The 23317-nt window shown below is 42.3% G+C and overlaps 1 protein-coding gene across 2 annotated transcripts in view; it reads right to left on the bottom strand.

The window, feature by feature from the left end:
* Nucleotides 1-17153, bottom strand: part of ZFYVE1 (zinc finger FYVE-type containing 1) — a 47378-nt gene extending 30225 nt beyond the window's left edge. The window contains exons 1-2 of one of the 2 annotated variants that reach the window (XM_065871554.1): nucleotides 16988-17153; nucleotides 14685-15615 (exon numbers count right to left, since the gene is read on the bottom strand). In XM_065871554.1, coding sequence (XP_065727626.1) covers nucleotides 14685-15197 — 513 coding nt within the window. In that variant the 5' untranslated portion in view covers nucleotides 15198-15615; nucleotides 16988-17153. Of the gene's footprint in view, nucleotides 1-14684; nucleotides 15616-16987 lie in introns of those variants that run through there. The other variant, XM_065871555.1, reaches the window with a different exon arrangement.
* Between the last annotated feature and the right edge of the window lie 6164 nt (nucleotides 17154-23317).

Below are 23317 nucleotides of genomic sequence, written 5' to 3'. Positions count from 1 at the left end.
GCTCTAGAGCCTGTGTGCCACAACTACTGAGCCTGCATGCCACAACTACTGAAGCCTGTGCCCCGCAACAAGGGAAGCCACCGCAATGAGAAGCCCGCACACCGCAACAAAGAATAGCCCCCGCTCACCTCAACTAAAAAAGACTGTGCGCGGCAACGAAGACCCAACACAGCCAAAAATAAATAAAGTAAATAAATTTAAAAAATAGAAATTCCGTCTTAGCCATCAGAGAATTATTCCAAGAAGAATGACCACATGGGCTTTGTTCTGAGGAGGCCTTGGAAGGGAAAAGCAAGAGCTGGGATAGAAACTGAAGTAAAAAGCCTTAGAAAGAAGGAAGTTCAACAGAGCACAGAGACTAAAAGTTAAACTCCAAAGACACCGGCAAACACTCCAAAGCAAAGAAGCTCCGCACTGAGGTCCTTTCAGTTCTGGTCTCTCTGGGTGAAAAGGATCTGATTTGTACCAACGACAATCAGACAGTCCTCTAAATTTTTATGGTGTTCCCTTAGCTGAGGGCAAAAATCAGCTCCTTCCCCAAAGTAATGCAAAGGGCTAAGGGAAGCGTGGCTGCTCCCCACCACAACCTAAGGCTCATGATAAATCCCACCCCCAAGCCAACGAAGACAATTTTATCTCTCTCCACTGAGATTCTAAAATTAATCTCAATTAATAAATTATTCCCAAAGTTAAGTCCCCACTAATTACTTTTATGTGATGGTCTGTGGGTTATTCTCCTTTCATTTCGTTTTTGCCTGAGTTCAGAGGAAGAGACAGAACCCAAAGAAACCAAAACAGATTCTTGATCTTATCAGAACTGGGACCACTATTCCAGAAGGAAACTAAAACTTGATTACTTCATTTAATCTGTAGACAAAAAAAAGTTGCCTGCCATTTCAGTAAACAAAGAATGCTGCCTGCCATCCTGGTAAACAACAAATGTTGCCCCCATCAAGCCATGAGTCACTGCAGCCACCCCTCCCCCCTCCCCCCATGGTTCACCCTGAGGGGGATTCAGGATGGAGAAAAACAGGATACTGACCCTAGATAGTGAAGATGTATATCAAAGGAATAATTTCAGTGAGCCCAGACTCTTGCATGTTCCCATACACAGAAAAGCACTAAAATCATTAACTTGAGGTGTCTGTTCTTTGTGATTAGCAGTAATCTTTTGATGTTGGACAACAAGGTTTTTGGCGGGGGTTTTCCCAGCAAAAACTCCCATATATCCTGGCTCCTCCCTTAACCCCTATGAAACAGTTCCTCAGAGCCATCTAAGAGGCTGTAGCCCAGGCTATAGTCCTCAGTAAGGTCACGGAGTAAAACATAATTCTCAGCTTTTAGGCTGTGTGTTTTTTCAGTCCGCAAGTCAACAGACACGTATCAAGCTTCATCTAGTGTCTGGCACTGACCTAATGATGTTAGACCAGCACAAGTATAGAATTTAGGTAACATTTTCCTTCTTCTGTGGGAAGGAAAGGAGAAGCGGGAAGTGAGGGAACTCAAACTCCAGCCAATGATTTAAGTCCATGGCCTAATTTTCAGGCAGAATTTTACTTAAACAGTGTCATACAGATCAGTAGCCACTCCATTTTTAAAGTCCAAAACGAAAGGAGGTTCCATTCCAATAGCAAACTCCTACTGCCAGAAAGTTCTAGTAAGCCTGTTTCCCCCAACCCAACTAGTTCAGAAAATTACCTTTCATTCTATCCTCAAAGGAGTGTATATTTTTGTGTTTATCCATGTATGTGTCAATAGAGTTTCATGTTAAAACAACTGTTTCTCAATCAAATGTTTTCTTAAGACCGCTGAAGTCACAAGATGAGCATTGCAAACACATGGAGCACATCTGATAAGGGCAAAGATCACTTTCTTCCACTCCAGTGTCCCCAAAGAGTTCCATTACTTGAGAGGTCAGGAATTCTCCTACCATGTCTTCTAACTACCAGTGGTGCTTCTGACACATAGCCTCACAGCGCTGCCTGCAGCTCCCCTCCTCCTCTAGCAGGAAAGAGAAATGTTTCTGTGTAGAGATGACCCACAAAATAAATTTTTCTAAAAGGGTCATTTTTAGCACCATGGTCAGTTTCTTTGACTTCACCCATCTCACCCAGTTCAGCTCTCCATTTATATCTCCATAAAAAGCTTTCCAAAGCCATGCTGAATTCTGAGGACAGACTGGAAATACCAAGTCATCCTCCAGATCCACGTCATCCTCAAGGGACTCTTCCAAGGAGCTTCCAGATGGAAGATGGAGGCCCCCTTTTACGTGGCATAGCATACCCATATCTGGCCAGCTATAAAAACAGACACAAGCTCTGGTAAAGGCTCTAGGACCTAGCAGTAACACCACCAGGCTAGACAGAAGACAAGAGCTGAGCACAGGGAACTATATTCAATATCCTATAATAAACTCCAATGGAAAAATTTTTTTAATTTTTTAAAAAGAAAGAGCTAGGCCATCATCAAAAACTCTAGAAACAATAAACGCTGGAGAGGGTGTGGAGAAAAGGGAACCCTCCTGCACTGTTGGTGGAAATGTAAATTGATACAGCCACTATGGAGAACAGTATGGAGGTTCCTTAAAAAACTAAAAATAGAACTACCATATGACCCAGCAATCCCACTACTGGGCACATACCCTGAGAAAACCATAATTCAAAAAGATACATGTACCACAATGTTCACTGCAGCACTATTTACAATAGCCAGGATATGGAAACAAACTAAATGTCCATCAACAGATGAATGGATAAAGATGTGGCACATATACACAATGGAATATTACTCAGTCATAAAAAATAACGAAATTGAGTTACTTGTAATGAGATGGATGGACCTAGAGTCTGTCATACAGAGTAAACTAAGTCAGAAAGAGAAAAACAAATACCATATGCTAACACATATGCATGGAATCTAGAAAAATGGTACTGATGAACCTAGTGACACAGCAGGAATAAAGATGCAGACGTAGAGAACAGACTTGAGAACACAGGGGGGAAGGGGAGAATGGGACGAAGTGAGAGAGTGGCATGGACATATATACACTACCAAATGCAAAACAGATATCTAGTGGGAAGCAGCTGCACAGCACAGGGAGATCAGCTCAATGCTCTGTGACTACCTAGAGGGGTGGGATAGGGAGGGTGGGAGGGAGGCTCAAGAGGGAGGGAATATGGGGATATATGTATACATATAGCTGATTCACTTTGTTGTACAGCAGAAACTAACACAACATTGTAAAGCAATTATACTCCAATAAAGATGTTAAAAAAAAAAAGAAAGAAAGAGCTAGGTTCAGATCCACCTCTACCTGGATCACACTATGGACAATTTACTCAACCCTTGCTCACAGCCTCCATTCCTCACCCACCAACTCTGATAACATTTTCCCATTATTCCTGGTTCCGAGCTTCCCACTACAATGTACTCCAGGCTGGCAAGGGTCTGGGCCATGTTGTTCACCGCTGTAGCCCTAGCACAGAGCCTGACACATAACAGGAAATTTACACTTATTTGTTAAAAGAATGAATGGACACAGCACAGAATGTCTAAATGCTATATTCCCTCTGGGGAAGGGAACAGCATAGTGTTACCATTAAGGGTCCAATCTGCCTCGACCACTCACTGACTTCAGAATAAAGAAGTTATTTAACTTCTCTGGGCCTCTGTTTTCTCTCCTGTAAAATGAGGATAACAACGCAATCTACTTTACAGGGTCACTGTGAGGATTAAGTGAGTTATTAATGCACATCAAGCACTCAGCACAGTGGAAGCGTGCAGGAAATGTGAGAGAAGTGCTGACTGACATTACTGCTGCAGTTGCCCGAGTCTGCCTCTAGGCCACACTCGTCACCACCACCGCAGAATTTCATTACTTTATCGATCCCAAGCAAAAACCCTCCTGAGGGAAGGTTTCCAATAAGTGCCTCATTAAAGAATCAGGGATAATGGGACAAGGAAGAAATTTACTCAACACATGCCACTCCCTCCCTCAAAAGGATGTATATTTTCAATTAAAAAAAAAAAAGCTGTTAGGACTTCCCTGGTGGCGCAGTGGTTAAGAAACCGCCTGCCAATGCAGGGGACACAGGTTTGAGCCCCGCTCCAGGAAGATCCCACATGCCGCAGAGCAACTAAGCCCGTGCGCCACAACTACTGAGCCTGTGCTCTGGAGCCCGCGAGCCACAACACTGAAGCCCAGGCGCCTAGAGCCCGTGCTCCGCAACAAGAGAAGCCACCGCAATGAGAAACCCGCGCACTACAACAAAGAGTAGCCCCTGCTTGCCGCAACTAGAGAAAGCCCACATGCAGCAATGAAGACCCAATGCAACCAAAAATAAATTTTTTTTAAAAAGCTGTTATAAGATTGCATAATACATATATTACGCATAAGAAAGCATTCAGTCTTCATAACAATGAAGTCACATGATTCCAAGAATTATTAGTACACTAGAGACTCCCTAAAGTGCCTTTCTCACAGTTTATGTTGAAGATCTTAATAGATGACACAGCTTTATAAGGAGATCTTTGATGTCTGAGGTGGACACTGAAAGGGGCCTGGTTTCTGTTCTACATGGAATGTGATAGTGGAGCCCTGGTGAAGTAACAGTATAGCATATAACTAAGTAACAATAGTAACCACTCCAGCATTATCACCCTCCTCTGAATTTCCATAATGGCCTCTCTGTACTGCTCTGAGGTCATTCACCTTATTTCTTTTTTTTTTTTTAATTTATTTATTTATTTTATTTTTGGCTGTGTTGGGTCTTCGTTGCTCTGTGCGGGCTTTCTCTAGTTGCAGCGAGCAGGGGCTACTCTCCGTTGTGGTGTGCGAGCTTCTCATTGCGATGGCTTCTCGTGTTGCGGAGCACGGGCTCTAGGCGCATGGGCTTTAGTAGTCGTGGCTCGCAGGCTCAGTAGTTGTGGCTCACGGGCTCTAGAGCGCGGGCTCAGTAGTTGTGGTGCATGGGCTTAGTTGCTCTGAGGCATGTGGGATCTTCCCGGACCAGGGCTGGAACCCATGTCCCCTGCATTGGCAGGCGGACTCCTAACCACTGCACCACCAGGGAAGCCCCACCTTACGTCTATGTATTTGGTTGTTGTGGTTGTTGTTGCTCACCGAGCAGCTTGTGGGACCTCAGTTCCCCGACCAGGGATCAAACCGGGGTCAACGGCAGTGGAAGCCCAAGTCTTAACAACTGGACCGCCAGAGAATTCCCTGTGTATTTGCTTTCTATTACCACTCGACTGTCCTCTCCTCAAGGGCGAGTTCAGTGTCTTAGTGCCACTTTCTATCTCCCTCAGTTGTCAGCACATTGTAGGCACTCATTAAATGTTTGCTAAATAATGATTAAACTGATTTATTCTCATTAATGCATTTTATTCATTCGACAAATATTATTTGAGTGCCTACCATATGCCAAACACTAGATGAGGATGAACAGAAGGGGAAAAAAATCACTGTCTGATCAAAATGTTCTAAAATTGACTGTGATGATGGGTGCATAGATCTGTGAATATACTAAAAGCCATTAAACTGTACACTTCAAACGGGTGAATCGTATGGTATGTGAATTGTATCTCAATAAAACTATTTTTGAAAAAAGTAAATGCAACCTTAAAAAGGATTGAGATACTAGTGGCTTTCTTCTATTGTCAAATTAAGATAAAATTGTATACTTTTCTGTAGTTCTGTATTTTCAGTATTTTAACATGATAAGTCTATGCTATTTTTATAATTGGAAAATAATAAACATTGTATAAAAAAGACACAAAAATAACCCACTGCCCTCTGGGATGGACTACTTAACAGGCACAGGGTTTTCTTTTGGGATGATGACAATGTTTTAGAACTAGACAGAGGTGGTAGCTGCACGACACTGTGAATATACCAAATACCAATGAACTGTTCGCTTTAAAATGGTTAATTTTATGTTACATGAATTATACCCCAATAAAAAAAAAATCACTGTCCTCATAAAGCTTACATTGTAATGGAGAGAAGAAAGACAATAATCAAACAATATATATGGTATACAAAATGTCCATCGACAGTGAGTGAAGATATCACGGTATATCCACACAATGGAACAAATTACTGGCCACAAGGACCAGAAAGGTGTGCAGAAAGAATTACAGGATTCTCAAACAGCCTCTACTCAGAGACAAGTACAAAAGACAGTGGGGCTTTCCCAGGAATGAAAGCCTCTGCCATCCCTCCCCAGTCTTGCTTAACCGCTGAATTTTCATTTTAAAGTATTTTTCACAGAGATTACTCAAACTAATAAGGCATATAATTGACACTCGATAAATGTTTATGACTGCTGTTGAGTGATACTTGTAAACTGAATTAAGCTCTTTGAAAGAAAAGGTTATGAGAGATTATGGAAAACAGTTTAGCCATGTAGATGACATATTCGCCAGGCGGGAGAATGGGCTGAGAAGTAGAGGAATTTCTAGAATACTCTATGACTACTGAATTGCTCGGGATTATGTTCTCTCTTAACTTGAACCTGGGGTGTCTGTGTCTACATGCCAGAATCAGGCTCTGTCTGTTCTCTTCCAGTACTCTAACATCTAGAGTCAAATTCCCTGGGAAAGACAACAATAATCCAGTCAACAAGTAGAAGAAAATCAGGAAGGAGGAAAAAAAATTCCAGAAGCTACCAGAAAACAGATCATCCTCCAGTGAAGTCAAGCCAGAGGTCAGGTGCTTACGTATGGTGGGTATACATACTTCTCTGCCCAAGGACACCAAGCTAACCTCACAAACTTGTCAAAGAGAGCCTCTTAATTACTGGCCAAAAGCCATTGAAAAGAGGGGCAAAATGAACAAAACATCCTCCAGGGAAACATCCACCCTTTCCTGCCTCCAAAAGTTCCTCTGTGTCCATTCCCATAGGTGTTTCCAATTCTTCTTGCCTGGAACTTTCTACATTCTTGTTTTCTTTCCCTCCTTTGTGGTCTCGCCCATTAGCTTTCCTCTGGTTGCCCCTCACTGATCAAATGTGCTCAATACATTTAGCAGTTCTAACCTCAACCAGAGATAATCTCTTGGGAGCTCTTCCCAAAGCAGGCAGGACTCCCCTGAAAAGTCCAGCCAGCCATCAGAAGGTTTCCATGTGACACAATCTGCAGGATAAACTCAAGAGCGGTACAGCCAGGAGATGCATCCACAGGGAAAACATACACTGTCAACGTAATAAGAAATCTGCCTTTTATATTAACCCTGACTCAAAAAGCCAAATGTTTGCTGAATTCCAGAAAAAAATCAATCACTTCAAGGAACTGACAGACCAGAAAAATCAGAATCACACAAACTGGAGGTAACTTGAAATAGTTAAAGATAGGTTCCCTGAAAAGCTGACTCACAGTGGTTTTGATGGCTTGTATGCGTCAAATTTTAAACAGCCCTGGACTAAACAAAACAGCCTCCCAGGTTAAATGCCAGGAGCCTGTTACAACTGAATGAGCCCAAGGCTGAGAGAGCTCAGAAGATGCTGAGCAGAAACCAGAGGCATATAATAGGGGCTCTTTCATCTTCCTGTTTGTCTGAGTCATCCTCAACCCTGGTTTCCCAGTAATACATACAATGCCCTCCCCTTACTACTATTACTAAACAAAAGGGGCTTTTACTTGAGTTTCTATGAGTAAAAGGTGGGGGAGGTGAAGGGAGCCTTTGCTGTTCTACCAATTACTGCTTATTATTTTGACAGACAGCTCCTAAGCAGATCTATAGGATTTTTTTTTGTTACATTTTTTAATATGGCACCTAATAAGTGACCGTAAATATATTTGTGCTCTGACCAGAATTTGCCAAAGGGCTAACCAGCCACAGCACTAAAATTAGTCCTTACATTATAAAAGTTTGACCATTCAAAGAGAAAAATGGGGAAGTTCCACAATTTAGAAGATTATGATCCGCAGGCTCCTGACCCATTGACTAGTTAAGTCCTGAGGGGTTTCTGCCAGCCTGTTTGAAACAGAGATCCTGGAAAGAGCAAGCCCCAGAAAGGTGCCCTAGACCAGGAAATGGAAGACAAGGCCAAGGGGTCACCAGCAGGGAAGTCTAAGACAGAAGGAGCATAGAAATGGGGCAGACCAGCACAGGCAGTTTGTGGTCAAGGATTCTCACACAGTACAAAAACATCCTCTGCTCTTTTCCATTCCTGAATCCCACTAGAACAATGTCTCTTTTAGCCAATTAAAAAAAAAAAAAAAAAAGCCAAGTCCCAGTATTTTGAGCCACACTATTCTGGGACTGTAAACAAGCGAAGCAGCCAAACAACTTGATGGGTCTTCTTAAAGGAACGGTCTCAGTGAGATGAGGTCCACCACTGACTCACTGAAGGAAGGACTTGAAGACTCACCTTGGCCTTCCCTTTCAGACAGGGCCCAAGGCTGTCTATTTCTGAGTCCAGGAGGGCCTGCCCCAGGGGACACTTTCTTAGCTTCTCATTGACCACTCCTGGGTCACTGGGCTTCCCTATCACCCTGCATGTTCAGCAGGAGGGATTTAACTTCAGGAGTCTTTTGGCATGAAAAGCTCCTGCTACCATCAGGGGTCAGTCAGCATGAAGATGAAACGGGCAATTGCTTGCCAGTGTGCTGCTCTATTCTCTTGGGAAGAGGGAAGTTATAGGAGGTTTGTAGAAAAGAGACAGTGGAGAATAAAGTGGTTGTGAAAGAAAAACTTGTATGGGGTTTAAATATTTATATATATATTAAACTTATATATAGACAAATAATTTTATTATATATATGATTTTTTTCACCTTTTCTCTGTGACTAGAAATATTCTGGTAAGACAAGATGTCTGAATCCCTCACAAGACTCAACCGATAGGAAAATACTACCCCCTACCTCCACTAAGAACTCTAATTGTTAGAACTTTATTCTTCTAACCTTTCAGTTATTTGCTAAGGGTGTCCTCTCTAACTTCAAGAGATTATAGATGACTTGTCAGTGTGGATCATTTACTTCCTGCGGCTCTAAATAAAGGGTCCATGAGTCATTTGGTTTTCCAAGTACAGTTCCACTAAGGTCTAGAAAAATCAATGAATACAACACAGAAAGTCTAAGTATTTCACTAGAAAGGTTACAAAATATGCCAAAAGAGAATACTGATTTCAGTTAAATTACTTCTGAGGAACTAACAGAACCAAAAGAGGGAGGAAAAAGTGGTGTATTGGTTAAATGTTTTCCACTTCACTGGAATCCAGATCTCCTATCACATCGAACCTTCATCTCTTAGATGAGTTTTCTCAATCTCAGCACTCTTGACATTTTGTACCAAATAATTCTTCATGTGGGGGTTGCCCTAGGCCTTTTAAGATATTTAGCAGCATCCTGGCCTCTATCCACTAGCCGGTAGCACATAATCCCCATCCCCCAGCTGTGACAACCAGAGATGTCTCCAAACATTGCCCAATGCCCCCTGCGGGGGCAAAATCTCTCCTGGTTGAGAACTACTCTGTTAGACAATACCAAATGAGATTATTTTAACTCTCTTTATTGTGTGAATTGAGTTCTTCAAGTTTTATCAATTTAAGTCAATAAAACCTGGGGTATTAAGCAGGTGTTATCTGCACAAACCAAATGCCTAGGAATCACCACTGAGTTCTCTCATTCCCTCATCCCTCCACCCAATATATCAGCATTCCCGTTTTACATCCAAACTTTGTCCCAAATTGATCAATGTTTTTCCATGTCACCATGTCACTGATCGCACCAAACTGAAGCCACCTCTCCCCTCAGCATCTTCAATAGCCTCCTAAGTGGTTTCCCTGCTTGCCCTCTTGCCCTCCCACAGTCACTACAATCTAGTCTTCACACCAGCTCCTGTGACCTTCTAGCATAAAGGAGTCTGGTGCTTCCCATTACACTTAAAATCCACACTTATTTCCCTGGCCTACAAGGCCCCACAGGATCTGGCACCCCCTTACCTCTGCACCTCTATCCTCACCACTCTCTCCAGCTCACTCCAGCCACATAGGCATTCTTTCTCTACTCACACATGCCATCCCACCTGCTTTCTGTTCTCATTCCCCTCTGTCTGGAGGTCTATTTCCCCAGGTAGTATTAACCATCAGGTCTTTGCTTAAAAGTCACCTTTACAATGAAACCTCCCCTAACTATCCGGCAAAAGTGGCTTTCTAGTCACTCTTCCTTGATTATACATCTGAACCACCTTTTTATGTGTTTGACATGTGTGAACTCTGCTTTCCTGGAGCCGAGAAAATGCCTGGCACCAGAACATATACCCAGTAAATGTGATGAATGAATGAATGTCTTTGGCTAGTAGGCCAGATATGTCCATTTAAAAGCCACCAATGAGTTCCTGCTTCTGAGACCAAAAGTCAATCTCTCCTCAAATTTGCCATTCTAGTGTACACTCAAATGGCAACAAGGTAATGATAAAATTGTCACCACCTAAAGGAAGTTTTTTGTCCTTTTAGGTTTTCCAAAAGAAACTAAATAATACTCAAATCACAAACAACAAATCTTAGGAGACTCTAGGCCAGAGAATTTGAGGGAACCACACATAAGAGTAACAGCCTACAAGCCAGTAAAATAATCCCTATGTACTAAACTGAAAATGATCAAAACCCACAAATGCCTAGAAACATGCAAAGAAAAACAAAGCTGGGGCCTAAATCATGGAATCTTCACTGCTACGAGGAAGGAGTTCTTCAATGGTAACGTCTTGCATTTATATAGAGATATGTTTCATTTGATTCTCACAGCAGCCATGAGGAACTGGTGAGTTGATGACCAGAATGAAGTTTGACTAGAAAGTTTAAATGACCTGGTGAGAGAGAACAGGAGTATCATAGAGCAAGGATCTTAGATCACAAATCCTCTGCCACTAATCGTAACTTGATCTTGACAAGTCACTTCATCTCTCTGTGCTTCAGTGTCCTCATCTAGAAAATACAATACTATATACGAAATGCTTGTATCCCCCTGAAATGCATATGCTGAAATCTAACCCCCAAGGTGATGGCATTAGGAGGTAAGCCTGTGAGAGGTGATTACGTCATGAGGGTAGAACCCTTATGAATAGGATTAATGCCCTTATAAAAGAGACCCCAGAGAGCTTCTTTCTGCAATGTGAGGACACGGCGAGAAGACAGCTGTCATGAACCAAGCCCTCATCAGATACTCAATCTGTCAGTGCCATGATTTTGAACTTCCCAGCCTCTAGAACTGTGAGAAATAGACTTCTGTTGTTTCTAAGCCACCTCATCTATGCTATTCTGTCATAGCAGCCCAACTGACTAAGACATACAACTTACTTCATAGGGTGTGGTAGGCTGAAATTGCCCCCCACCCCACCCCACCCCCAAAGATGTCCACATCCTAATGGCCAGAACCTGTGAATACGTCACTTCATGGGGCAAAAAGGCTCTGCAGATGTGACTGAATTAAGGACCTTGAGGTGGGGAGATTACACTGGATTATCCAAGTGGATCCAATGTAACCACAAAGACCCTTGTGAGAGGGAGGCAGAAGGGCCACAGAGAGGCAAGTGACAACAGAAGAAAAAAGACAGAAAGGGATTGGAAGATGTTAACACTACTAGCTTTGAAGCTGGATGATGGGGCCACAAGCCAAAGTACGCGGGAGGCCTCTTGAAGCTAGAAAGATAAGCAAACACATTCTTCCCTAGAGCTTCCAGAAGGAACACAGCCCTATCAGGTCCATTTTAGGTCTTCTGACCTCCAACCAATGAGAGAATAAACTTGTGTTGCTTTAAGCCACTAAATTTGTGGTAATTTGTTACAGCAACAGTAAGAAACTAATACACAGAGTTCTCATCAGGACTCAATGAGCTCAAATGCTAAGAACAGTGCCAAGTGCCACAGTAAGAGCTCTTTAAAGTTTAACTATCATGAGCCAAGACCAGAACCCAGGGGAGACTCAGAGAAGTACTGCAGAAGCTAAGAAAATAAGGTTCAGGAATTTGGTAATATCAATCAAAATTTTAAATGTACATAGCATTTGACAAAAAGATTCCATTTCTAAATAGATTTATAGGATATTCAACACATCCTTGGTTGTAATAACTCAAATATCCCTTAATAGGCTAAAATTGGAGAAAAACCATTCAACAGAGTACTAGGCAGCCTTTAAATAATGAGGTAGACCTCAATGTGCTGATAAGGAAAGTTCTACAAGATGTATCCTTCAGTGAAAAACAGCCAAGGACAGAACAGCAAGTATATCAGATTCCATTTTTGTTGAAAAATTAAAAGGCTACATACATATATTCGTAAGTATACGTGAAAAAACTCTAGAAGTGCATGTAGTTAACCGTTAATAGTGATTGTTCTAACGAAGGAGACTAAGGTTATGAAGGAGGGAAACTTGTCATTGTATGCCCTTTCAAATGATTTTAGTTTTGTTTTTTTTTTTTTTTACTAAGTATGTGTGTGATATTCATTTCTAAAAAACTGAGGTTGAGATGTGACATCACCCATCAAGTATTTATGCGCTGACAGCATGCCCACCATTGTACGTGATCCAGGGCACAAGACGTGGTCCTGCTCTCCAGGAGTCTACAATTTAGCTGAATTCACCATCTAGATTTATATCAGACAATCATCTCTCTAATTGTTTTAGACATTCACGTTAGAAAAGTGAACTAGATATTTTCTCCAAGTACTCTTCCATCATGACCCTATGAGAACAAGTCACCACCTAAAATTCTTGTCCCATCCATTAGTCCCAACCAGTGCTTTTTACAATTAATAAACTGTTATTTCCGGGGAAGTGGTCAATGTTTATGAAGGGAGAAATCTTTACAAAACAGCCTAATTATATACACATTACACACTACAAGAAAAAAAGATGGATTTGTCTGCTTCAGTACACTTCCTTATATTTTCTTAATTCTCTGCTAAGAAACATGTATCAGTGCTACAAAAAGAAAAAAGAAAATACATCCTCCTCCCCTCAAAAAATACTCTTTTTGGTGCTGACACAATATCCACTGGTTCATCGCAAATCTTCCTCTCATTTTACAAAAGTGACAACAATTCGAAGTATGACTTTCCAAAGGCTGACATTAAAGAGAACTGGTGGCAAAACCAACAGGAATCATCCAAATCTAAGTGTTCCATTTGTAAAACATTTAGTGCACACTGTCACCCAATTAGAGCAGAATCCATCGAGGAGACATTATTGCTAGCAAGGGAGGCAGAATGGGATCTGGCTCACTCTTCCATAACTCTATTAGTTCCTCTCAACCAAGCAAGAAAGCCTGTGTTAGCAAAGTACTTAGCTGACAGGGCTTCCCTGGTGGTGCAGTGGTTGAGAGTCCGCCTGCCGATGCAGGGAACACGGGTTCGTGCCCCGGTCCGGGAAGATCCCACATGCCACGGAGCGGCTGGGTCCATGAGCCATGGCCGCTGAGCCTGCGCGTCCAGAGCCTGTGCTCCACAACGGGAGAGGCCCGCGTACCGCAAAAAAAAGTATTTAGCTAACAACATACGTACACAGAAATCATGACATAATTCATTTCCATAACCTTATCTAAGGTGGAAAAAGACAGATGAAAAATACTCACTGGGTAATTATAAAGTTTTCAAGCGGTAACTTACAAAGGTACTCCTCCAATCTGGAGACTTGAGGAGTCATCACAGCTAAAAGTACTGGATGTACTACAAAACACTCCCTGATACCGACAAACACAACAAAGTGGTGCTGTACTCCACGTGCCAGGCCCTGTGATAAGGGCCTTTCCGTTTCTATTCCTAATTTCTTTGAATCCTCTCAACTACTGCTGCGATGTAGAAGTGAAATTGAGGCATGGAGTTTAAGTAACTTGCCCTTGGTTATACAGCCAGTGAGTGACGCCAGGATGTGAAATGAAGCAGTCTTCATTTGAAAGTACAGACATGATAACTGTACCACCTTCACTGCAAAGTATAAACATTCTACTACCCCTTTCCCAATCGCCCCTGTCACACACTTCCATCTCCCCAACTTGCTCCTATCAGACGCCACCCTCTCCCCAGCTCAGAATCAAATCAAATATTCTCCAGTCCTTCTGTAATCCCAGATGCCCTTACTGGCTTCTATTGATCAGAAGCCAATACATGAAAATAAGAAGTCATCTGGAGAGGATACTACCCTTACGAAAAGCGACTTTTCAAACACCTGTCTCTAAATGCAGTTAGCAGGGTGACGATTTATAGCTTTGCACTCCTGTGGGACCCACCAGAAGTCAGTGTCTCTTTCCCTGCACACACACAGTCCCTCCTCATTCACATGTATTCACAACTTGCCAAAGTGCTCTCATTGAGAAAACAGTTCTAAATCAGTTCTTCCTGATAATAATCCTAAAAATAATAATGACAGCTACCACACACTGAGCGTTTATTAGGTAACAGGCTTTACAAACACTGTGTCATTTCATCCTCACTGCAACCCAATGAACTAGGCACTGTCCCCAGTTTATAAATGAGAAAACTAAGGCTCAGAGAGGTAAAGTAATTCAGCCCAAGGTCATGCAGCTGGTAAAAAACTAAATCTGACTCCATACAGATGTAAGCTTTCCGGGGTCTTGCCTCTTACTGATTAAAATGCGAGCTCCTCCTGGACCTCCCCTGAGAGCCAGCTGCCAACATCAGATCTGTTCCGCCACCACAGGAACCCTACTACCACTGAGCGCTTACCTGAACTTCTTCATTCTCATCTACTAGGAGGAAACTCACAACCTTCTCAGTCATCTTCTTCCTCTTGGTGTCCTCATCCATCCCTTCTTCCTCCAGCAACTCCTGGACCTTAGCCACATGGTACACCGTAACAGGGTGCCTCCTTCTGTTACCCCCAGAATGAGTCCTCTTCTGGCACTCCAGGCACAAGTTGATTTTACAGGTCTGGCACCTCACAACTGCCCTCTGCTTCATACCTGGAGAATGCCCACTGGGGCCCTTGCAGGGGTCACAGTAAGGGACGTGGCCAGCTTTGAGTCTGATCCGCTCATGGTTTCTCAGGCGCTCCTGCCGATGGAGCTCCTCCTCGCAGCGGAGACACTGCAGGCTACAGCACTCGTCACACTCGAAGACGGCTTCGTCAGTCCCGCTGCAGGTGTAACTCTCCTGGCACAACAGCCCAGGGTTCAGGCCCTTCTCTGCTGGGGAAGTCTGCGCACTCATATTCAGACCGGGAAGGAAAACACCTACCATATAACAGTACCTGGGCTTTCCCCAGAAGTGAAGACAAAGGCGTTGAGTCCGAAGACTGAGCACAGCCTCCACAGGGTTCTGAACACTCTTAAAAAAATGTTTTTAAAAAAACATTCGATGTCTTATTAGAATTCTTCACACATTTACAAATGTTCGGATATTTAATTTCCTGCTGCCAAGACTCCTGAATCAGCAGCAACGTTGACTTGGTTTGATAGTTTCATCCTCCATAAAGTGCAGGCAAATATGTGGTTAAAATTAACTTGAGAGGGTCTGTTATGGCTATCTGAGAGAGATCTGATGGGTTCACTGAGGTGGGCGCATGCATGGGGCCTCAGACACAAGATTTTGGTAATGAAAGAGAATGGTCAGGAGCTTTTCAATATTATGCAGCTCAAGTCAGTATTTCAGAGGATACCTAGAATAGAGGCAGGAAAAGGATTTCACTCATCTAAAAACAAAAATGCACCTTATAAAAAAAAAGATTGTGATTAAATAGGCCAGAACTCCCAAGAGAACTCTCACTCTCGCTTGTAAAAATCACACTGGCTCATTTTGATCCTAGAAATTTCTCCTCAAAATCATGGTTAAGCCCGCTCCTTCTGAAAACAACCACTACCTCTAGTCTCAAGGCATTTAAGAGACTGTGTTGCTTTATTTCCCAGCCTGAAATTCTCTGTTCCCTCAGTTATTAAATTAAGAATCAAAAGCACTAAGCAAATAGTCCTTGGAGGAACAACCCTCTGCACCCCTACCTGCACCCCACAATTGGGAGAGGTGGAGAAAGACGCTTGTAAAAAGCTAAAGAAACAATAATAATAAACTTTAGCTCCATCAAAGTCCTGCGCAGATCCAATTAACCTTGTGACTGGATTGCTTCAACTCTAGACAGATGCCTATTAACGACTCTAAACCTAGAAACAAGAGTCACCATTCCATGTTTAAAAACAATTAAAAACAATTATTGTACTTCCTTTTGTCCTTTTGTCTAACTGCAAAAAAAGGGAGCAACAGGAGACAGAATTCCTCCACTATGGCCCACTGCAAAGCCAGGCCTGAAGTGAGTTAAAACAAATAATTCTTCTCTTTGTCACTCAAAACCCAACTTTAAAATAACTAAAAAAGAAAGAAAGAAAGAAAGATAGATAGATAACTGGGGCAAGAAAGGGGCTTTTTGTCACAATCATATTCCTAACTCACCTTCGCCTCGACACCCAAACTAACGCTCCAAGGAAATGTAAAGCCCTCCTTTCGGGTATTCACTCCTCCCATACAGTAATCAATCTATCCATCTTATTTTTAGATAAACAAGGAAGGCGAAAGGAGTGACTAGGAGACCTTATTTACACCCTAATCACAGAAGTGCCCAACCAGCTCCCACAACGTTAGTAAAAATCAAAATTTGTCACAATTGAGAAAAAAATAAAACCAACCTTCAAAAAGATACCTCTCCGCCCACCAGACCCAAGCAAACAATCTGCCCACTCGGCCTCCCACCTCGACGCCTCTCTCCAGCCGGGGATTCCTCACCCTTCCTTCCTTCCGGACAACACCACCACAACCCAAGGGGCAGGAGCAAGGTCTAAGAACAAAGAAGGTCCCCCCAAATCCCCCCAACGCTGGCAGAGGCCAGAGCCGAATCCATTGTTTATACCACCCCACCCCCACCTCCACCCCCGCCGCACCCGCCCCCCCTTCCTCCTGGGGAAGGAGGGAGCTCCAGGGCTAGCGCTCGTCCGGCGCAAGGCCGTGCCCTTCCCTCCCCGACCGCGGCGTCCCGGGAACCCCACCACGAAGCAGCTCTGCTGCGGCGAGGCGGCGTCAGGGGACCCCGGGGCGCCGGTGGAGACGGGGGCTGTTCCTCAGGGCACCGGTGGATCCAGCCTCCTCTCCATCTCCACCCCCCTCCTCCTTCGCTGCCTCCCGGGCTTCCTCCTCTCCTGTTGTCAGTTAGGATCAGCTGATCTGACTGAACTTCTCCCTGCTCGGACTAACAGGAAGGCGTGAGCGGTGCAGCCCAGTGAGGGAGGAGCGGGAGAGGTGGAGCCTGACGCCGGCGGGGGCGGAGAAGGACGCGCATAGCCTCCTGGGAAATGTAGTTCCCCGGAGGCGCATCCTTCCCCAACTTCCCGGAAGTGAAGCCCCTGAATGACTACAACTCCCAGTACAGAAAACGCTGCTCTTGCGCAGAGGCGGTAGAGACTGCGTTTCGAGCATTATGGGACTTGGAGTTTTTGCGGTGACTGTGGTTTCCGCAGGTTTCAGCACCTTGTTTTGGGTAGTGGCCAGAGAAGGAGTGGCGCTAAATTAGAGAACTGATGTAATATGTACTATAGGTGAGGCAAATAATTCGATTTCAAGTAACCCTTAATGCATACCATTCCTTCAGGAATGTATAAAAACAGGCAGTCTCCTCTTACCCAAGTTCATCTTGCACTAAGAAAAGACCAGAAAGAATATATAAGAGAATATAAGTACTCTTGTGGGAGTTTTGTTTTCCCTTCAAGAGTGTTCTGCAAGCCAACCATTAATTTTTTTTCTCCATTAATTTATTTTTCTGACTTTTCCTTACATACCTGAAGAACTTCCAAATTTTCTTTTACTTAGAGGGGGTACATTTATTCAAGTAAGCTTTCAGACTACATTAAGGCTAATGGTTAACACCGTTATCTGGCTTTTCGTAAATGGTCTTATACTTGTTCAGTGCTTTCACTTTTTGTTTTTTTCGTTTGTTTCTTGGAACAACACTGAAAGCAAGCCTGATGTAAAGAGCACTGGTTTGAGATGCTGAAGACTGGGTGCTTGTTCTAGAAAGCTCTTGGGTAAATCATGCAACTCTCCATGAAATAAAAGGATTATATCCTGTAAACTCTGAGGTCCCTGCCAGTTTTAATGTTCTATGATTCTATCTTGATAATTGTTAACCCAGGAGAGAAAACGAAGTTTAAGTGACTTGCCAAGGTCATAAAGCAAATTATTGACAAAGCTGGGACAAGAACCCATCTCCTGACCTAAAGTGAGATAATTTTGTATGCTATGATTCAAGGGACATAGTTAGACCAATAGTAAAACCAAATCTACATAATAATGAATCAGCCATGTGTGAGGGTTATACTGCTGAAAATTATGTCTTCAAGACTGGGCAGATAGCCAACAGTGGGACTAACAGCACAATGGTGGAGAAATGCCACATCACAAACAAGGATACTAAGACCTAAGCTATCTGTAGTACTTTACAATTTCGAAGTTTAATGGGGAGAAGAGGAAAAGAGGGATTTTAAAAAGGAATTTAAGATAACAGGTCTTGAGCTAGGCTCTTGAGACTGGCCAGCATGGCATAAAATTTCCCTAGAAGGTTTCGTTCCTAACCTACCACTATAATTTTTTGTAGCCTTAATATTTGCTTCATACTCCTAATTATAAAATGAGGCTATTAATATATCCTGAGAACAAAATGGTATTTAACCCTTTTTAAAACCAACGTGCCCATTTTAAAGTACATTTTTTTAAGTTAAAATAAGAACCCCTAAAACTGTGGAAAATGGTTGCCTCCAAGGAAGGTAACTAAGGTGAGGAAAAAGAAAGACTTTAAACACAGTTATACTCTTGAAATTTCTTACTATTTAAGTGCAATATGTCAATAATGGAAAATAAACTATTTTACTTTTATTTCTTGTAATAGATCATGGGAATTATCAGATCCCTTTCAGTTGTTGGATGGTTTTACTCAGTCTCATTCTTTGTGTGCTTAGTTATTTTTTACTATGAGCTGCATTTTCCTTGGAAAATTATTTGTGGGAATTTTGAAAGCTAGGATAAAGGTTCATTCCTCCTGAGAGAATTTAGTTTTGCTTCTGCCAGTAGAGATAACTTTAAACTAGCACTGTTTGGGATTTTTTTTTTTTAAACCACCAAGAGATGTATATTTAGGCTACATATCCCTGAGAGGGCTGGCTTATGGGTCCAGTACCCCTCTACAGCTCCCCACAATCACCCCTTCCAAGACAACTTTCTTTCAATCTGTTAGGTGGGGGTGTGTTTACTTGCAATTCACCCTTACACTGAGGTCCCGGCTTTAGAATTCCCCATTCGACCAAGCCCTGGGCTTAGCCTTCTGTCCTACTTGCCCCCTAGGCCTAGAAAAAACAAGTTTAAGTTCTCTAGGTCCATCCATGTTGCTGCAGATGGCATTATTTCATTTTTTTTTACGGCTAATATTCCATTGTGTATATGCACCACATCTTCTTTAGCCATTCTTCTGTTGATGGACACTTAGGTTGTTTCCATGTCTTGGTGATTGTAAATAGTGCTGCAATGAATATTGGGGTGCATGTATCTTTTCAAAGTATAGTTTTCTCCGGATATATGCCCAGGAGTGGGATTGCAGGATCATATGGTAACTCTGTTTTCAGTTTTTTAAGGAAACTCCATACTATTCTCCATAGTGGCTATACCAATTTACGTTCCCACCAACAGTGTAGGAGGGTTCCTTTTTCTTCATACCCTCTCCAGTATTTAATATTTGTAGACTTTCTGATGATGGCCTTTCTAATGGGTTTGAGGTGATACCTCATTGTAGTTTTGATTTGCATTTCTCAAATAATTAGCAATGTTAAGCATTTTTTTCGTGTGCCTGTTGGCCATCTGTATGTCTTCTTCGGAGAAATGTCTATTTAGATCTTCTGCCCATTTTATTTTATTTTATTTTTTTTGCTGTATGCGGGCCTCTCACTGTTGTGGCATCTCCCGCTGCGGAGCACAGGCTCCGGACGCGCAGGCTCCGGACGCGCAGGCTCAGCGGCCATGGCTCAGGGGCCCAGCCGCTCCGCAGCATGTGGGATCTTCCCGGACCAGGGCACGAACCCGCGTCCCCTGCATCGGCAGGCAGACTCCCAACCACTGTGCCACCAGGGAAGCCCTCTGCCCATTTTTTGATGGGTTGTTTTTTTGATATTGAGCTGTATGAGCTGTTTGTATATTTTGGAAATTAATCTCTTGTCAGTCACATTGTTTGAAAATATTTTCTCCCATTCTGTAGATTGTCTTTTCATTTTGTTTATGCTTTCCTTTGCTGTGCAGAAGCTTTTAAGTTTAATTAGGTCCCATTTGTTTATTTTTAGTTTTATTTCCATTACTCTAGGAGACAGATCCAAAAAAATATTGCTGTGATTTATGTCAAAACGTGTTCTGCCTATGTTTTCCTCTAGGAGTTTTATAGTACCCAGTCTTACATTTAGGTCTTTAATCCATTTTGTTTATTTTTGTATATGGTGTTAGTGAATGTTCTAATATCATACTTTTTTTTTTTTTTTTTTCTTGTGGTATGCGGGTCTCTCACTGTTGTGGCCTCTCCTGTTGTGGAGCACAGGCTCTGGATGCGCAGGCTCAGCGGCCATGGCTGACGGGCCCAGCCGCTCCGCGGCATGTGGGATCTTCCCGGACCGGGGCACGGACCCGTGTCCCCGGCATCGGCAGGCGGACTCTCAACCACTGCGCCACCAGGGAAGCCCTAATATCATTCTTTTACATGTAGTTGTCTAGTATTCCCAGCACTACTTGCTGAAGAGACTGTCTTTTCTCCATTGTATATTCTTGCCTCCTTTGTCATAGATTAATTGACCATAAGTGCATGGGTTTATCTAGAGATTATCATATTAAGTGAAGTAAGCCAGACAGAGAAAGACAAATATTATATGGTATCATTTATATGTGGAATCTAAAAAAAGAAAAGAAAAGATACAAATGAACTTGTGTACAAGACAGAAATAGACCCACAGACATAGAAACAAACTTATGGTTACCAAAGAGGAAAGGAGAGGAGGGATAAATTATGAGGTAAAAATTAACACATACACACTACTATACATAAAATAGATAACCAACAAGGACCTACTGCATAGCACAGGGAACTATACTCAATATTTTGTAATAACCAATAAGGGAAAAGAATCTGAAAAAGTATGTATATATATATATATATATATATATATAACTGAATCATTGTGCTGTATACCTGAAACTAACATGACATTGTAAACTCAACTGTACTTTAATACATAAATAAATAAAATAAAAATTATATATTTTCAAGGAGCCCTGAAAACAATAAAAGAATAAAACTGGATATGAAAAAAAAAAGCCATATAAGAGAAGGACAAAAAAAAAAATGTTTAAGTTCTCAAGTAAGACATGTGCCCTAGGGTAAAAGTAACATCATTGCTCTATTTACTCTCTGGATCTTGCCTTCACCTAGATTTTGGTCTGATTTTTCCTTGTCTTCTTATTGACTCTTCACTATTTTACCAGCATTTTTCATTGTTTCCAGTAAGATGGCCAATTTGCCATATTATGAGCCATTATACAAAAAAGAACAGTCAAGCTAGTGGTTAGCTCAGGGAGGAGCCAATATGATCAGGGCACATGATGGACATCTGGGTGTTTGTTGGCAGTGTTCTACTCTTTTTTTTTATTATTATTCAAACAGAAAGTCACAGGCAGTGTTCTACTCTTGACTTTTGTGGTGGTTGCACCAATGTTCACTTGATACTTTTGCTTTAAACAATTTATATGTTTTTCATATTTTCCATTTGCATATCTCACCGTATAAAATAAAATTTTAAATTTTTAAATTAGAAAAACATGAATACAGTAAAAGGTGACTGGAAAGTAGAATCTACAAGGTAAGCAAACCAAGCTTTTGGACTTAATAATTTCCTTAGGTCACTCAACACAGCATTTTAAAGGTCTTAACCACAATAGGACATACAAAACAAGTAGAAGAAAGGTTTTCAGGTTTGTCCCCTTCAACTTCCCCCATAAAAGGAGTCCTCAGTACGAACACACACACACCACTGGTCTTTAGCTATTAAAATACACACTCCTAAATTGTGTGGCTACATCCAGGTATCCTGTGTGGATTAAGCTGTCTGTTTCCCAAATGGTGCAAAGGGATGGCATTCATTTCCTTGGTAAGTTCGTTAGAGCCCAGATCCACCCTTCGGCCTTGCAGACACAGAAATTTGATTTTATCACCCACCTAGATGGATCCATCTCTTAGCGGTAGACACACTAAGTTTACCAGGCTGAGGATGCCAAGCCAATAGTTTACAATGACATATTACTATTACCCAGACTGGAATGCTCAAAATTAACACAGCACATTTGTTCCTCTGATAATAGTCCTATAGGAGAAACCTATTGAAAAAGTGCTTGGTGAGTATAGAATCAGAACAAGAGGGAAGTATTCAAATCAGTTGAATATTTATGATAAAAGGCTAACATGTATAGACCTCCTGTTAGAGATAGTCTCTACCTAAGGAACCAGAATAATTGAATTCCTCTGAAGTTACCTTTCTGGACTTCCCTGGTTGTGCAGTGGTTAAGAATCTGCCTGCCAGTGCAGGAGACACGGGTTCGAACCCTGGTCCGCGAAGATCCCACATGCCGCCGAGCAACTGAGCCCGTGCGCCACAACTACTGAGCCTGCGCTCTGGAGCCCGCAAGCCACAACTACTGAGCCTGTGAGCCACAACTACTGAAGGCCACGTGCCTAGAGCCCATGCTCCGCAACAAAAGAAGCCACCGCAGTGAGAAGCCCCCGCACCGCAACAAAGAGTTGCCCCCGCTCGCCACAACTAGAGAAAGCCCGCGCACAGCAACGAAGACCCAACGCAACCAAAAAACAAAAAACAAAAACAAACAAACAAACAAAAAAATATATATATATATAAATTTACCTTTCTGCTTGACATTACATGGCTATCCACTAAGACAGAGCTTGGAAATTCACTCTGTGTAATTAAGAAGTTATTTTATTGGAAGGCTATAAGGTATCTTAGAATTGTTGAGAAATTTGGGAAACCTGGCTCAAAAACTAGTCAAGGGAGGCAGTTAGGTGGAATCACAACCAAATTCTCACCATAGGAGGTCAAGATGGGACACAATCATTAGCACCATATCCCCTGAAGACGTTTTCCAGTACATTCTATGCTACTGCCACCACTGCGTTCTCAGTGATGGCAACTGTGGTAGGCAGAATAATGGTCTTCCAAATATGTCCACATCCAGACCCTGACAACCTGTATACACGTTACATTACATGGCAAAAGGGACTTTGCACA

The sequence above is a fragment of the Phocoena phocoena genome, chromosome 2, assembly GCF_963924675.1.
Source record: "Phocoena phocoena chromosome 2, mPhoPho1.1, whole genome shotgun sequence".
In the NCBI taxonomy this organism is placed as follows: domain Eukaryota; kingdom Metazoa; phylum Chordata; class Mammalia; order Artiodactyla; family Phocoenidae; genus Phocoena; species Phocoena phocoena.
This window is presented reverse-complemented; position numbering and strand designations above follow the sequence as displayed.